The sequence below is a fragment of the Tursiops truncatus genome, chromosome 16 (genome assembly GCF_011762595.2).
Source record: "Tursiops truncatus isolate mTurTru1 chromosome 16, mTurTru1.mat.Y, whole genome shotgun sequence".
In the NCBI taxonomy this organism is placed as follows: Eukaryota; Metazoa; Chordata; class Mammalia; order Artiodactyla; family Delphinidae; genus Tursiops; species Tursiops truncatus.
This window is the reverse complement of record NC_047049.1, coordinates 37,548,181-37,561,411: the sequence shown is the minus strand read 5'-3', so window position 1 is coordinate 37,561,411 and position 13,231 is coordinate 37,548,181. Positions and strand designations below refer to the sequence as shown.

General features: G+C 35.2%; 1 protein-coding gene across 1 annotated transcript in view; it reads left to right on the top strand.

Moving 5' to 3' along the window:
- The window catches only part of PTEN (phosphatase and tensin homolog), an 89,518-nt gene that overhangs the window by 52,054 nt on the left and 24,233 nt on the right, over positions 1–13,231 (top strand). The window contains exons 3-4 of the mRNA XM_019938427.2: positions 5,333–5,376; positions 7,203–7,441. Coding sequence (XP_019793986.1) covers positions 5,333–5,376; positions 7,203–7,441 — 283 coding nt within the window. The remainder of the gene's footprint in view (positions 1–5,332; positions 5,377–7,202; positions 7,442–13,231) is intronic.

The following is a 13,231-nucleotide window of genomic DNA, read 5'->3' as shown; positions in this document are numbered from 1 at the left end:
AATGTGAAAGGTAGACAAAGTATTATAGAAGAGGTAACTCTTGTATAGAAGAGAGCTGTGTAGACAACAGTCAAAATAGTGCATTGCACCCCATAGGGAAGGTTTCATAAAGAATGGCATGTTTGAGCTGGGGTGAAAAGAATCATAGAGGTTGACCTGAGGCTTAGGAGGAGGGGAAATGGCAGTGCAGGCAGAGAGAATGGCGTGTAAGAAGCTTGTTGGCAATAATATTGTCTAGAATATGGCAGATAATCCATTATGGTCAGATTCTGGTGTGTGTGTGTGTGTGTACGGTGTAGTGGTAATAAGTAAGATGAAAGAAAGTAAAAGGTGCTGTAGAAACTTAAGTTTAGGTGGATTCCAACTTAACAAATGATCTGTGCGAGTATCTTTCTCTTTTCTGGATTAACCTCTCCTACAAAAACTCTTGTTACAGGTGCCAGAGTGTTTCTGTGGAGGAAAATAAAAACCACAAAGTTTTGTAGTTTTTGAACAACTGGATTCAGAAGTTAAGTTTCAAACAAAAAACCAAACAGGACATGAACTGTCAAAAGCTGGAGTCCACTAAATGAGTCACCTCAGGCTTAGACTCTTAGTACTGGGCATGTAGAGAGTCCCAGACTCTCTACTAAAGATAGAAAGATACTAAAGACAGATTCTGCCTTATTTCAAAACTTTATTTGAGTTTAACATTATATCCAAAGAAAGGAAAGGAAATTCTTTTCATTCCTGTATGCAATGGCTTCCTGCTTCTAGAATTTAGGGCTCAGGTTTGTACTGTCAGTATTGTGGGTCACTTGTGTTATTATGGTTAAAGTTGGCATTGGTATCTAGCCTGGAGAGTTGATTGCCTATTTGTTTTTGTATATCCAAACATCGGACCCCCAAGTTAATGAACTGTCTCATTATTAGTTGAGAGTAGCTTTTGGTGCACATATTTTAACTCCCTTATTCCCCCATCCATTTAATGGAATCATAGACTGGAAAGTACCTGAAAGAGAACATTTAGTCCAACCTTCTCATTTTACTGATGGGGAATCTGAGGCCTAGAGAAGTTAAGTGAGTTGAACAGGGTCACACAGGTACATATGGTAGCAGACCATCCACTGTTGATGCCAGTATTCCCTTTCTGTTTTTTTGTTTGTTTTAATCACCCCAAATTTTACTTTCTTCAGAAGTTTCTAGAACTACCAAGTTGTAGCATGGTTTGATTTCTGATGTCACTTTTCAGTCTTCTTTACTTTTCTACCTCTGTTTATATTTCTGGCTCTGGGTAAGTGAGTCTGATAAGTAGCAGATGTTTCTATTTTGTTTCTTTTATTTTTAGGATATTAATTAGATGTGATGTATGTCTTTGCAAACATATGTAAATGGAAAGATCTTAAAATATTTGCACTTGACATACCTGTATTTAATAGTATATTAAACTTTTTATGGCAAATATGACATATGTGGGTGAAGAAGAGTTCTTAATGTGGACTTTCTAATAATTGACTGTAACTTTATATCTCTATTATCAGGCATTCAGTAAGTTATTTTAAGAAAGGACAAAATTAGCCTCATATCATTAACCAAATTCAGGTATACTTGGTGAATTACTTAGTACATTAATCAGTTCGTTTTATGCAAGTGTGTGTACTTCATTTTTGTATTTTCCTCTGTAATCTGTCTTCTGGTGGGGGTAAGGGGAGGAGGGGGGAGATAGGGTATAAAGATATACTATAGTTCTTGCCTTTGAGGAAGTTAAATGTTCACTGGATACTAATTTTTAAAAGGTTGACTATATTTCATGGTATATTCTATTTGACATACAGCTATGCATCAATTTGTGGTAAACCTTCAGCTGTTGTTAATTTTTATCTATTAAGTTTTATTTTGTAAGATAGGGATAGCTCCATTGAAGAGAGTAAAGAAGAGACCTACATGCCTAGCTGATTCTATGACGAGTCTCATTTCTCTGGAAGCATTTCCTATTAATCTTATCCCTTTCTTCACTTTCTGTCTACTGCTTCATAAAAGCTCTCTTTCAGTGCATCTTTATTTCTCTTGTCTTATATAAGCCAATATGAGGTGATGATTTAAAAAAAGATATCTTTTGAGTTCTAGTTATAAGGAAGTATAAATACACTTGTCTTAGTCAGATCCCATTTACCATTCATGTATCTTTAATTTTGGTTTGTTGAAAGACTTGTCTTATCACTAATATACCATAAATTTACTAGGGACTCTGTGTGTGTGTGTATGTGTGTGCAGTTATCAGAGAAAGTTTGTGTTTTGTTTTTTTAAATTTTTACAATTTATTTATTTTTGGCTGCGTTGGGTTTTCGTTGCTGTGCGTGGGCTTTCTCTAGTTGCGGCGAGCGGGGCCTACTCTTCGTTGCGGTGCACAGGCCTCTCATTGCCGTGGCCTCTCCTGCTGCAGAGCACAGGCTCCAGGCATGAGGGCTTCAGCAGTTGTGGCGCACAGGCTCAGTAGTTGTGGCTCGTGGGCTCCAGAGCACAGGCTCAGCAGTTGTGGCGCCTGGGCTTAGCTGCTCCACAGCATGTGGGATCTTCCTGGACCAGGGATCAAACCTGTGTCCCCTGCATTAGCAGACAGGTTCTTAACCACTGCATCACCAGGGAAGCCCCATCAGAGAAGGTTTTAATTAAGAGAGTCTTTTTCCCGTTGCGGAGCACAGGCTCTGGACGCGCAGGCTCAGCAGCCATGGCTCACGGTCCCCACCGCTCCACGGCATGTGGGATCTTCCTGGACTGGGGCACGAACCCGTGTCCCCGGCATTGGCAGGCAGACTCTCAACCACTGTGCCACCAGGGAAGCCCCATCAGAGAAGGTTTTAATTAAGAGAGTCTTCTTTCTTACCCGACCAACCACTCCCCAGATCACTTTTATCACTACCAGGCGCAGTATATGTTTTCACATACTCCCTATCCATACCTGTAGATATTTTCACAATTTTTTCATGTTTTCATTATCACTATTTGTTGGTTCTTTTATGCCAAATAATGCTCTTGTTGGAATGCTGACTTTGACTAAAATTTGTTATTGTTTTGTTTTTTAAACTTCTATATTTTTTATTATGCGTGGAGTATGGAACAATACTGAAAAAAGTTTGACTTTTGTAATCAGAGGTGCTGGGCTCTTCCATTTACATATCGTGGTTTGGGGCCAGTTTTGTAATGCTCTTCTAGATTTTAGCTTTCTCATACATAAAATGGAGACAGTATTAACTGTTAAATGATTGTGAGGATGAATTTAACAACATGGAAACTTTGTAAGGTATGCACATCTAATAGACATTTAGTAGCTCATTATTTTCACTTTCCCTCCATTTTTTTCCTCTTAATAATATTTGAGAATCAGTGTATGAAGGCAGTTATCAGCAGTGTTTATCAAGCCAAACATTTTGAGCTGCTAAAAATGTACAGGAATTTTAGATAACTGAAGCTGTATGAAACTCAAAATGTTTATTTTTTATTGTGCTCTTATGAGACCAGTTTCTTAGAATTGTTTCCTGGTATATACCTCTCCCCTCACCTCGTAAGCCCTATTTTACATGATTCCTTATAAAATATTCCATTAAGGATTCTTCTCTATTGACCATACTCCTCTTTAACCTGTACCAAAGAAAGTGTAAAACGTTACTATTTTCTTGGTCAGTTCTCTTCTTTCTGCCTGTCATTTTTTTTTTTAATAAAAGCGAGTATGAAATTATTTAGCAAGGATGCATATATGTGCATATGTCATTGTTAAATAAATTTTCTTTCTAGCAAAACTCAATATACTAAATTATAGTATGCTAAAATGGAAAAGCTTTGTTTTCAGCAATATTATGAGAAGCTGATTTGTTTCAGGTCTGACCAGTTAGAAATTAGTGGGTTGCAGTTTGCTTATAATTAGTTCAACCTTCATGCGGATTTTTTTTTATTTTTGCTGCACCACCTGGCTTGTTGGACCTTAGTTCCCTGACCAGGGATTGAACCCAGGTCCTCGGCAGTGAGAGCACCAGGGAATTCCCAACCTTCATGTGGATTTGAGTTTAAAAATTGTTTAAAATAGATGAACTCTACAGATATTTCAGGATTTCTAAATGTAAAGCACAGGTCCATAACCTCTTATGTGAAATTCTTTGGGCTAGTTGTGTTTCAGCATTCAGAATTTTTCAGTTTTTAGAAAGGTAACATGGAAGCATATATTTTGTATTGTATAACACCCCAGTGGGATTTGGAACAGTACCTAGGATAAAATGTTTCACTCTTTGCTGTAAGTGTATTCCTATTAATTAAGGAGTACACATTCTCATAAACTCAGATCAAGTTCTGCTGCAATTGAGTTTGCCATACAGTTAAGAGAAAGTTTCAGATGCTTCAAAATTTGGGGATTTTGGAATGGTAGATTCAGAGGCTATGGACCTTTATTTGTTTTAAAATGCTAAGTTTTTATTTTAAATAATTTTTTAAATATCTGGTTTGGTTAGTAGTTGAACGTACCAGAATGCTGCTGACCACAAGCTAATGTATGGAATCCCTTTCTGAGCCTATTAATGTCTATAAACATGGCCTATTAATCATGAGTCAGCCAGTGCATGATAACAAACGTGACTACTATTAAAAAGACAAATTTTAGCATGCTGTAAGTAATGCTAAGTCAACATTACTTTTTTCTATTCTATATTGATTTTACTTACTAGTCTTTCATTACTCTCAGACTTTAATTAAAACTTATAACCTGAGAGATTATTGAAAAAGATGACCTTTGGCTTCTCTAAAGAGAGAAAGATCTGGTTAAAAGATGTAGTAAGTGTTGTGTCTGAGTAGGTTAGCATTATTCAGTTATTCTTTACTTTTCCTTTGCCCTTATAATTTTACTGTTTTTAACATACATCTTTTGTAGTAATAGTTTGAGAAAACTGTATATGCTCAATTATAAGGCAGAGATAAAATTGAAGCTAGTTAGTTGTTTACACATATCTTGTGAAATCAAAAATAAAGACCATTAGCATATATAATTTTCACAAAAGGAATGTGAAGGTATAGATGCAAGTGAATTTGCAATGTTGTATATTAGTGGCATTATAAGTTTTGTAAGCAAACGTATAAGCTCTGATTGTATATACTTAACATTTTCAGCCTTGATTTCCTTAATTGTAAAATGTGGATAATAACAGTACCTACTTCACAGGAGTCTTAAGATTAAAAGCAATAGTTAATGTAAGACATTTAACATAATGCTTGGTACATTATAAAGGTTCAGAAAATGTTTGCTACTAATATACTTTTTTTTCTCAAGTGCAAAAGATAATTTTATATCACATTTAAACTTTTCTTTTAGATGTGCTGAAAGACATTATGATACCGCCAAATTTAACTGCAGAGGTAGGCATAAATACACTGTATTATGTTTGATAACTTGAAGCCAACAGTCTAAATCTTACTGTCATACCAATAATGAATAATCTCAATTATTAAGTGATATATTTATCTTAAAGATGGTCTTAGAAAATTTGAAAAATAAATTTAATTTTGCTATTGTGTTTTTGGAAACAAGTATCATATAAACCTGCCAGTAGTACTAGGAAGACTAAATTGTAGAATAGACTGAGAATTAGGAGAAATTCCTAGACTAACAGTAGAATAAAGAGAGGGTTATTCCTACAGTTTGATGCACTTGGTGTAACAGTAAGAGATTACAGGGAGAAAGAAGAACAACTTAACTCCTATCGAGGAATATGACCTGCGTGGTGGAAAAGGGTATAATGAAATATGGATAAGAGGAGCCTGATAGATGAGAGCAGGAGTTGATTTAAATGTGTTCTTCTCCAGGTGTAGTAAATTCTATCTCAGAGCCCACAGAAACTTTCATTTTTATTTGTGGAACGCTTTGAACCATGAGAGACCTGAAGAGTTGAGAAGCTTGGCAAGATGCTGCCGTGATAGTCAAAAAGAGAAAGTGGGTGCCTTGACAGATTGATATATTTGCCATTGATCCCTCCTAAATGTTTAGAATGGACTTTCAAACAGTTGGTTTGAGAATTCAGAAGTGCTAATGGCTGTGAGAGCCAGGATAGATTTACTAAGAATGTTTCATTTTTAGTGGATTTAGGCTACTGCTTACTGGTCAAAGAGTGTTTTACTCGAGGTTTATCTAGCTTTAACAGGTTTTTCTGGATGTTTTTGTATGCCACTGGGGAAATGAAGATGGAATGATGGTACAGCTGGGCAGATGACTAAGTAAAAGCTGTCCTGATGATTCCCTGTAATGGTAGTCATTGTCTACTTGAAGAGCTGTTCTGTCCCACCAAAGGCTTAATTGAGTATATCTTGTACCCCATTATGAATGACTTGGTTGAAGATATAAAGGACATACTTTTCACATATTTAGATAACACAGAAGATAGGTACATTGAATGTTAGTCGGCATTTTTAAGAATCTTAATAGAGTGGAACCAATAAGATAAAATTTAGTAGTGATATATTTAAAGTCCTATTTCTAGAAAAAATTTTTTAAAAACCTCAACTCTAACTATAGGGAACAGAGAAGTTTTGAGTTCTTATAACTCATGTGAAAAGACCTGAAACTTCGCTTGATAAACTTTACTACAGTTGTATACATTTTATAGCTTGGGTTTTTTTTTTCTCAATTTCTTTTGTAAATGTCTTTAAAGTCATGTGTATACAACACTAACATTTGCAAGACCATCTTTAAAATAACATGTTTGATGTTTTTATTATATGAAGTGTAAAATGCAGTCTTTTCCATTGTTGATTTGTTAGTGATCTGTACTTTCTTTGGAATATATGTTTTGTGATTATGCAATATTATAAGTGTTACAATTCCTTTTGTTAGAAAATGTATTGAGAGCCCTGATAAGAGGCTCCTGTGACATTTAATTTTGAGTTTACCTCCACCTCTGATATGTTGTGACCTCTGATACTTCTTTGCTACTCTATTGCAAAGTTTCCTCCTTCATAAAGTGAGGAAAATAATACCTGGTTTCCCTGTCTAATGAATAAATTTGAGTTGAGAGACTATTTTCTATTCAAAAATTAGAAAATTATGAGACAAATTATTTTCCTCTGGAGTTCAGTTTTTCTTGAAGAACTCTGTTAAGTTTATATGCAACATTTCTAAAGTTAACCTACTTTTAATAAGCAATTCAGGAGAGATTTTTTTCTTATTTGAGGTTATCTTTTTACCACAGTTGCACAGTATCCTTTCGAAGACCATAATCCACCACAGCTAGAACTTATCAAACCCTTTTGTGAAGATCTTGACCAATGGCTAAGTGAAGATGACAATCATGTAGCAGCAATTCACTGTAAAGCTGGAAAGGGACGAACTGGTGTAATGATTTGCGCATATTTGTTACATCGGGGCAAATTTTTAAAGGCACAAGAGGCCCTAGATTTCTATGGGGAAGTAAGGACCAGAGACAAAAAGGTAAGTTATATTTGATGTGTTTTTCTTTATTCTTCCTAGATCTGAGAATTTATTGGAAAATAAATTTTTAAAAAGATAGTTGTTAACCCTTATTTTCTTTCCTCTAAACATTTAAATTAGTATACTACCTTAACTTTCACATGAGCAAATGACAGATTCATTCAATTTTTCTGTTCATTCTAGCATTTTCATGTCGTGCTAGCAAATCTTACCCATTAACTGGATTGCATATTTGGTATCATGAAATCTTTACAAAGCATTTAAAAAAGCAGCACATTGATCAAAAGTAAGCTTGATACTCCTGAAGCTTGCTTGAAAATAAAATGTCTTTGGATAATAATTTGGATGCCATTACCTAGTAAAGTGTGATCTTTACTTTTAAAATACATAGAGATTATTCTTTGATTTGAATACTCATAAGTGTGGTTATAATTAAGATTAATCAAGGGTTCTTCTCTTATTCAGAAGACTAAAGACTATGCTGAAAATCATTGACAAATTTAATTTGTGTAGTACATTTGAAAGCAAAAAATGAACTCTTGGGAGAATTTTTTACAGTGATTTTCAAGGGATTTATTTCTTTGGATACTAAGTATGGCAAAACATGTTTACATTTCTTACAAATGGACTTTGTACATTTCTGTCTCCAAGAAAGAAAAAAAACCAAACTACTTCAGATAGATGGAAAAACTCATTTAGAGACCTCTATTGAGGAAGACATCCTAATTTTATATGAAAAATTTATTCTAGTTTTAATAATTTTCTCAATGAGGAAGGTTCTCTTACAGTTTAAGCTAATTTCTTTTTAATTTAACTTCAAAACAGAAACATAAGTGATCATAGCCATCATTTTCAGCTGGATAATGGCATTGATTCCTGGTTCCTTTACTCCTTCCTCATTTCTTGTTTTACTTGTCGTTGTTACATTTTTGAATTATATCTAAGGATGCCAAAGCACTGTTTATTGGTGACAGTTTACAGAATTGAATCTTATTGTTAATGCATGATTTTGGTGAGTGTTGATTATACTAACTTGCCATACATTTCTGTATACTGTGTGCACCCTGGGATGATAGCACTAGAATGAATTCCAGAGCAGAGGACTGAGATGTTTTCTTTGGTTCATCCTTTCTTCATTTAGAGGGAAACAATTGCTTTTACTGATTAAAAATATAGAAGGTAAATTTTTCTGTACTTAAGTGAATAAACATAGGGCAGCACAGGGAAAAGAGACTGAATGAGAAGAAAACCTAGAGAGATGGCTCAAATTAAAATACAGTCACAGGAGCAGTGGTAGAAATTTAAAACAGGGTTGATGAGCAGCAGATATTTTGGCAATCAAAAAGAAATCAGGTAAAAAGAATTTAAAATAAAAACAGAAAAGTTGTATAATGTTCAGCCAGAAGTAGCTTTAAGTTAGGGGCTCTTAAACTGTTTATGTTATATACCTTTTAAAAATATGATGAAAACTCTATTCTCCCACAAAAAATGTGCATCATGTACATGAGCATAAAATTTTGCTTATAGTATTTAATTGCACTGAAAATTATTTTTTTTTAACAAAGAATGTAAAAAATACTTTAAGAATAATGTCTCATTTTCTTTTTTTATGCCAGGCAGTGGCCACTACTTGAGGCTGCTGAATAAATCCAAGTGGTACAAATTAACCAAAATTAAGCTTTAGTTCTGCTCAGTAGTAAATTTTCCTGAAAGGGCTACTATTATTTAGCTTTTAAAGAACACATTGAAACTATGCCATTGTCTTTGACTTGGCAACTTTTATGTCATTTTTGATATCTAATTAGTTTTGACTTTGTTTCCCCATCTCATGAAAGAATGAAAGAGCAAATGGACTCTGTAGATTTTTTTATTTTTTGCCAGATGAAAGTAGGCTTGTGTCAAGAAATAAGAATTCTTATAAGACTCTTCAGATTAATTCATGTTGCATCATTTTCTTTGCCTTCTAGTTATTGAGATCATTTTTTGGCAAGATTCTGGCATAATGCTGTGTTTGAAGGAAAAAATTATGACTCCACATTTTAGTTTTAATATTGAAGAGTTAAACTGTGTTAATGAGTTTGTATTTTATGCAGGTAAAATTCTAGCTATAGAATTTGTCTTCCAAAAGCAAGTGAACTTATGTGTAGCAAAGAATTGCATAGTTGCTCCCACTTCTTGACAAAACCTCTTAAGTCCTTGATTGAAAGTCTTGGCTTTCCTGAATTTGGCAACTTTCACAACAGTAGATTTTTTCATGACAAATACTCTTGTACAGTCTGTGATTCAAGACTTGGCTCTCATGAAGTCATAGAATACTTTTACAACAATAGCTAAGCTTTCTCTCGGGATTCATGGTAGAGTCTTACACACCAGTGCATACTGGTGAACAAAGCATGGAGTCACAGTGACGTGTAGAACTTCTCTCTTTACCAAAGCAGCAAAACCAGATGTTTTGCCAGGCATTAAGGTGTACTCTGTCTACAGAATACTGAGATTTCTTCAGGGGACTTTTTTTGGGCAGAGAAACTTCACCGTTTTGAAAATGTTACTGTCTGCTGAAGTTTCCAAAAAGGACTCCAAAATAGGAATTATTGTTTGTGTCACCGTGCATGTATTTGATGAAAACTAGTAGCTGGCTAAACTGAGATTTCATATGCTGAAGAGAAGTGGTATCTCCAGTCCTTTCATGACCTGCTTCATAGTTTTAGAAAAAAATGTCTGTTTTTTTGGAATGGATAAAACTGTTTGATAGAGATACTACAACAGTCTTACTTTTCTGTTGCAAACTACAAGTATGTTTGACCATTTCTAAGATATTTGCCTTCACCATGTTCACTGTGACTTTTTTGTTTGTTTGGCATTACAGTATCCTTGTAGGTTACTTTAATCAAGAATTTTGAGTTGGGGGGGCAAATAAGGTATTTGTAATGGTCCAGCCTTTGTAACTAAGCTGTGCTCTCACGTGTTCTTACACACACCTCCCACTCCCGTCATACTTCCCTCCCTCTTACTCTCTTATACCCACCCACCCCCGCATATGTGAATAGATACTCTGTCTGACGTGGGTGCTTCTTCAGGATAGTTGGCTGAATGCTTCTGATAGTGAGAACTAGCCATATAGGAAGCACTTGGGATATTCTGTCCCATCGTGTTCAAGGAAAAAGTAAAACCTAAGGATACTTCAACTTTATTGTATTTTATTTTCTCTGTTTTCTGTTTAAGTTAGATTCAAGAGATGTCTACATAATGAAAAATGAGGCCATATTTTAATTTTCAATGGCAAGATATTGTAGTCATCACCATCTGGTAATACAATTGTCCGTTCTGTTTCTCTGTGGAGGAGAGGAGAGGAGATTTGATGAAATGGCAAGCCCCATGGGATATTGTTGTGAAACAGAGGCCAGAGTGAAAAGATAGCAAGAGAAGTATTTATGAAAATAAAATGCAAAGCCTGTAGTGTCATGTGGTAGAATAATAGTAGCTACATCATCAGCAGAACTGTTCCAGGCACAGCATATTCTCTGTCCTCTCATAGGTTAGAATCTCACCCAAGTGAAAGGTGATGGGTTAATAGAAAATGGAGTTCTGTATGTACTACTAAGGATGTACTCAGTAAAATTATGTTTAGCTGTTACATGACATTAAACTCAGAGTTATGTAATTTGGCCAAAATTGATCACTTTAGCATCTTGAAGTCAAAGTAAATCATTAAGATCTGCTGTGCTTATTTTATTAGCTCATGATTAATTAATATACCTAGACTATTTTTTGGATGAATTATTCACAGGCTCTAAAGGAGTATCCTACTGTGCTCCTGCCTTTATCCTTGTGTATATTTTAAAAGGCAAAAAGACATTTATGGGCAGATGCTGTTGACAAAGCTGTATTTTACTAAATGGTGTTGTTTCCATTATAGGTTGAAACAGCATTAGAAAGTGAGACAGAGTAGATAAAAGTCATAAGATTATGAGGTTTTTTTTTTTTTTTTTTTTTTTTGCAGGAGTATTTCTTATTTTATAGATGATAAAACTGAGGCCCAGAAAAATGAAGTGCTTTGAACAGGATTATCCAAACAATTAATGACGGTGTTCAGAGTAAAATTTGAATCCCCTGACACACTGGTGAACTTCTTTCTACAATATCAAGTCCATAAATCCTGGAATTGTAAAAGAGTTTTGAAGCTCTTCAGAATTAATCTCTGCACAGAGTCAAGCTCTCCTGAAAGGTCACATAATGATGATGAAATTGGCCTCTTTTGACAAGGCTCCTCAGTTTATATTTAAAAATAGATTCTGGAGCAGTAAAGACCCCTGATTAAGTAGAATAAGGATAGCTTGAGTTTGTTGGTGTTAAAAATATAATGCTGCAGGCTTCCTTCAAATCTTTGGAATTTGTCTTATGAATTTTCAAATAAATCACATGTTTACCTAATGGTAAGAGTACTAGTGAAATAATATATATAATAATATATTTTTAGGGCTTCCCTGGTGGCGTAGTGGTTGGGAGTCCGCCTGCCAATGCAGGGGACATGGGTTCGTGCCCCGGTCCGGGAAGATCCCACATGCCGCGGAGCGGCTGGGCCCGTGAGCCATGGCCGCTGAGCCTGTGCGTCCGGAGCCTGTGCTCTGCAGCGGGAGAGGCCACAACAGTGAGAGGCCCGCGTACCGCAAAAAAAAAAAGAAAAAAAAAAAAAAATATATATATATATATATTTTTTAACCTTTAATGAATATAACTTATCATAAGAAAACTTAGCTGAGCGTGGTAGAGCTGTTGTTATACAGCTGTGGAATTCTTCCACAGAAATAAGTTATCTGATAATAAATATAATTGACTATCCAAAGTAGTTTTATTCTTGAAATATCTGTTAGAGAGATTTATTATCTTACCAGTATTATAGGTTGTGTTTGTAGATTTGCATTTTTGTAATTGTGAACCACTATTATAGGAGATATGTACATTTTATCAGTTTGTGTAGGATTAATTTTATTAGAAATGTCTTTAATGTTCTTTCGCTGTAGCCTTAATTTTAACTAAGGAGAAACACTAAGAAGCTGAAGAAAATTGTGTTCTGGTGACATTTTTATAGGAGCAGAATGTTTCTCCTCCTCCTCCCCCACCCTCTTTCTCTTCCTCCTTCTCTTCTCTGCCCCCCCTCCCCCCGCCCCCACCGCCACCTTCCCCTCCTCCCTCTTGTTTTGAAGAAAGAGGAGCCAGTTGTCATGTTTTTGGTGAAGATTTATAGACTTTGAAGAGACTCTCCTCAAATTAACCTGGTAGAGTCTTGACATTTTTCTCAGCAGACTTGGTACAAATTAGATGGCAGAGCGGTGGGTGCCAACTGACCATAAGATGTGCAGCTGTGTTAGTAAAATACCCAAATAATACTTCAGGATTTGAATGTTGCAGAGAAGTACAACTGATGCCTCTTATTTAAAAAAAAAGTTTTCTGAGAGTGGTGTAACTACTTGAGGGAAGACTTTCTTACTCAATAATTTACAAGAAGGCAATTATGTTATACTTCTCTAGGAATCGTTTCTTTGCATATTTGATCTTTTGCTTTAAGAGCACGTGGCAAATTACTCTAAAATGAACTGTTGATGGTTCCCACCCCAATAAAGCTCCTAGGGTTGCTTCCTATCTAATCTATGCCTTACACTGTCTGTATTTGTACTTATGCTTCAGAATTAAAGCAGATAACTCACAATATTTATTACAGACTATGAATAAAGAATTAAAACATCCTACCAGTAGGGGTAAGTGTATATTTTGGAAAGATTCCCAAAATTT